This window comes from Ixodes scapularis, unplaced genomic scaffold (assembly GCF_016920785.2).
Source record: "Ixodes scapularis isolate PalLabHiFi unplaced genomic scaffold, ASM1692078v2 PGA_scaffold0__279_contigs__length_252992795, whole genome shotgun sequence".
NCBI classification, from domain to species: domain Eukaryota; kingdom Metazoa; phylum Arthropoda; class Arachnida; order Ixodida; family Ixodidae; genus Ixodes; species Ixodes scapularis.
Genome location: NW_024609835.1, coordinates 38,783,138 through 38,786,874, shown reverse-complemented (window position 1 = coordinate 38,786,874; position 3,737 = coordinate 38,783,138). Strand labels below are relative to the sequence as shown.

General features: G+C 36.9%; 1 protein-coding gene across 1 annotated transcript; it reads left to right on the top strand.

Annotated features, from left to right (window-relative positions):
* The first annotated feature begins 310 nt into the window (after positions 1-310).
* On the top strand, positions 311-3,151 carry LOC115311033. The gene is made up of 4 exons (XM_042291703.1): positions 311-351; positions 646-704; positions 828-890; positions 2,886-3,151. Exons 1-4 carry the CDS (start codon positions 311-313, stop codon positions 3,014-3,016), a joined length of 294 nt encoding a protein of 97 aa, XP_042147637.1. The 3' UTR covers positions 3,017-3,151.
* The last annotated feature ends 586 nt before the right edge of the window (positions 3,152-3,737 follow it).

Genomic DNA, 3,737 nt, shown 5'->3' with positions numbered 1-3,737 from the left:
CGCTAATGCAAACGTGCAGGGCGTGGGATTGCTCGTATACGCAATACTAAAACGCACTATTATTTGAAGCATGTGTTTTATATAAAACCTTGCAGTATTTCTTGTGATTCGCGGTATTTTCGTGGTTTTATTAAGCTTGAAGGTTGTAAGTCAGCTTTCAGTATGTCCGTTTGTTCGATTGTATTGTCGATTCTTTGCGATTTTACATTAACTTGCCAAGCATAACAAATTCGCTTGTGTGAAATGTATGCTGCCGCATGTACGCGCTTAAAACCCCATAATGGAAGCTGGAGGGACGTCGATGGAAATAATGCATAGCAATGCTACCTTAAGTCCTGTTTCCATGGAAATGTAAAATAGAAAGTTTGATTTTCTTTTCTGCACTTCACTAGCTGACAAAATTTTGCATAAACTCCTGCAACAAATATAGTTATAAAAGCATTGCAATTATTATTGTTATCACATTTTTAACAATAAAAAGCTCGCTTTTAATAGATTTCTTTGTCGTGTTCACGTTTGCAATAGAAAAATTGGAAGTATTTTTGTTCATGTTCGGTTATATTTACAGTCCATAAATTTTTTTATTTTTTCTGCCTTAATATCTTTGAAGTGTCTTATTAACCATGTAATTAAAACCTTTTTCAGAGGATCTCTCTTGACACATTATGACGCCGCTGGTGGTGTCGGTAAACTTACAACTTCAAGTAAGTAAATAAAAAATTTTCAAACGTAACTAGACGCATAGCCTGTAATTTACTATTCTTTGCAAATGCCCAGGCGTCTGCTATATGCGGCATGTTAATTCCTTGTAAATGATTCGATTACAGATGTTCACGAAGATTTGACTGTTGTAGAGCCGTTCGTTGGCAAGGCTCTCTATTTGAAGATCGGTAAGTTCAACGCATGTTCAAAGCTTTTTCTTTTGTTTCTGATAGGATCACAAAAGATTTTAATAGGAAAAATAATCTTGCACTGAAGCCATGGCGGCTAGATTCCTTACTCCAAACAATGAAAATTCAACAAATGTAATTAACAAAAACGAAGCAGTGTTGTGAGTTTCTGCGTGCCGCTCAAAGCAATTAAAATTGACGAGTTACAAACAAGGAGTTTATTAACATCTGTAATCTGTAATCGAGGAGAAAGTATAAGCTAGTCGATGAAGAAGAATCTCATGAAATGCAGAATGCAGAAACAAATGAAGAAAAATAGAACAAACAAAGCTAGTCGAAAAGGAAGAAGTCTAATTAAAGAGTTAGTAGTTCAACGGTTGAATGTGCATTTTATTTTCTCCTTTCATTTGTATGAATGGTAGTAATTGTAATGTTCATATGGTTTCGCCCAAATATGTATCACCAACTAGCTCAACTTTTGCCCGTCGTAAACATTGTACTGAATTGAACAGACACGCTCACTACTGACAAGATGGCAGGCCGTCAATATTGTATCCACAGTAAGATGTCGTCTTAAGAATGTACGAAAGATATCGTGTCTGTGCTCCGTACTATTTGCTCATTCTTTCGTGGTTAAAATTGAACATTAGGAACATGCTCGCTTTTTTAATTAGTTGTCTACAGCCCATGCTTTTGATGATCGTACGTCACCGTGTAAAGAATATACCCGTGTCGGATATCTTAAAGGTACCGCGAAATGACTTTTGTGCTAAAAGATTTTGTATTGGAATTTTACTATTGGAACATGGTTAGTGAGCCAAAAGTAAGAGGGTAGAAAACTGAAAGCCTTCTTTTAGGTACAAAAGTTTTGAAATTTTGCGAACACTTACGTACCTCTTTTCCTTCGAGAGCTCTCCGAAATTTTTATTCTGATAGATTCGCGGTACCCAAATCACTTCAGCCGACCCCAGCTCACATGATGGTCGCGAGCACGGCGTCACTCGAACGTATGCGCTCGTCAACAATTGATTCATAACAGAATATTCGGACTCACTTTGGTGGCCAATGAGTGCCATGACGACCCTTATAATTACTTTCAAATGACAAGTTCCTTGGTGTGCTTAAAAAGCATGGTGGAAGCTTGAAGTGCTCGCACCGGTGCCCAAATACGTCACGATCACGTGATCGTTTTATTACGCTTTTTTTAAATTAAAACTAAAGAGGAAAAAGTAAAAAAAAATTCATGGCCCATTTAAGATGCAATCAGTTTGAAGGGTTAGTGATTCAAATAATTTTATTATTTTCATGCAAGTGGCAAAACGTGCTTCAAAGATACCATAAGTCGACTCGAACATGTTCAGCATAGTTGCTTTGCACGACGATATTTTTTACCATGCTCTTAAATAAAAGATTTAACCGATTCCAGTGTACACAAGTATAGAATATTTTTGCAAACTGCTGATAAGTGCTGTCATACATTCTGCGACAATAAACTTTTTTCATTTTTTAGAAAGCGAATATTGGAAATGTAAGCAACTAGTGCTCAGCGCTATCAGACTCAAGATGTACTAAAAGCGCGGGACACACTATAAACTTCTAGGATGAATAATATTGTGCACTACTGCATAGTATGCAGCGACAAGAATGTTTCAATCCCAATGTAACTTTATAAAAATCATAGCTGAAAAACAGGGTAACACTCTTTGGTGAACAGCTCACTTTAATGTTTTCCAGACGATTGTAAGTATTTCGATATGAGCATGTAGGAAAACCTAGACTTTTATATAAGCTCTAACAAAAAAAGTGTTTCGTCTGTTACATGAACATTAAAGCATGCAGTATACCTCCCAAAAATTAGATTTTTATTCTTTGTTTGACGTAAAACTAGCTTGCCATATTATTTGACCAGATAACGGAAATAATATTATCAATATTGTTGTTTTATTGTGCCGAGGCATGAAATAAAAATTATTTTGCGAATCAATTATTTTTCAGTCCTCACCAGCAACAACAATGAAGAGGTCTCCAAGATATATGATGTGGACTACAAATGCAAGAACGCCAAGAAACTACTAGCTAAAGTTTGTCCAGACCCTTGCGCCTGGGAGCTAACCCGAGAGGTGTGAAGCGATATAAGCTCGATTTAGGAATTGAAACACACTGTGCTACCCGGTGCCATTGTTCGGTGTTTCAGTTTATCATATTAATCAATATTGCGGTGGGCACGAGCCAGGATCCCTTTCAAGTTACGTTTCATTTCAAACCCCTACTATGAATTTCACTTTTCAATGTGTTTTTCTTATATGGGTAAATACGTTCTGTTAAATAAAATACCTTACTTTAAAAGGACTGAACTTTTCTGCCTCCTTTACATCATCGTCGGTGGAAGTAACAAAATGTGAGGTACCTGTGCGTAACTTTATACCACACACACAAATGGTGAACCTCCATGCTTTCTCGAAAATGTTCTTCAATAATCAAATTTCTTATGAACTCCCTCTTCTTTACCCACCACGGCGTGGATTATTAAAACGCAAAATGTGACGCATGCTGTCCCACTCGGATCTACGCATTTCATCCGGTCAATCCACTGCCATCGTAAAGGCACTCACGTTTTTTTTTTCTCACTGCACTCATGAAATCAAGTCTATACTATAGATTATAAAAAATTAGCGGTTCACGAGCAAAGAGCGTTTAAACTTCGAAATTCGACACTTTCCATAAAGTGCCACTTCTCAATTGTCTAGCAACTATGGTCATGTCGGATAAACTTTCTGAAACGTACTTATTAACTGAAAAGTGAGAACACTAGGGTTCCCGATCAGTGGAAAAAACAGGCAACTCTCT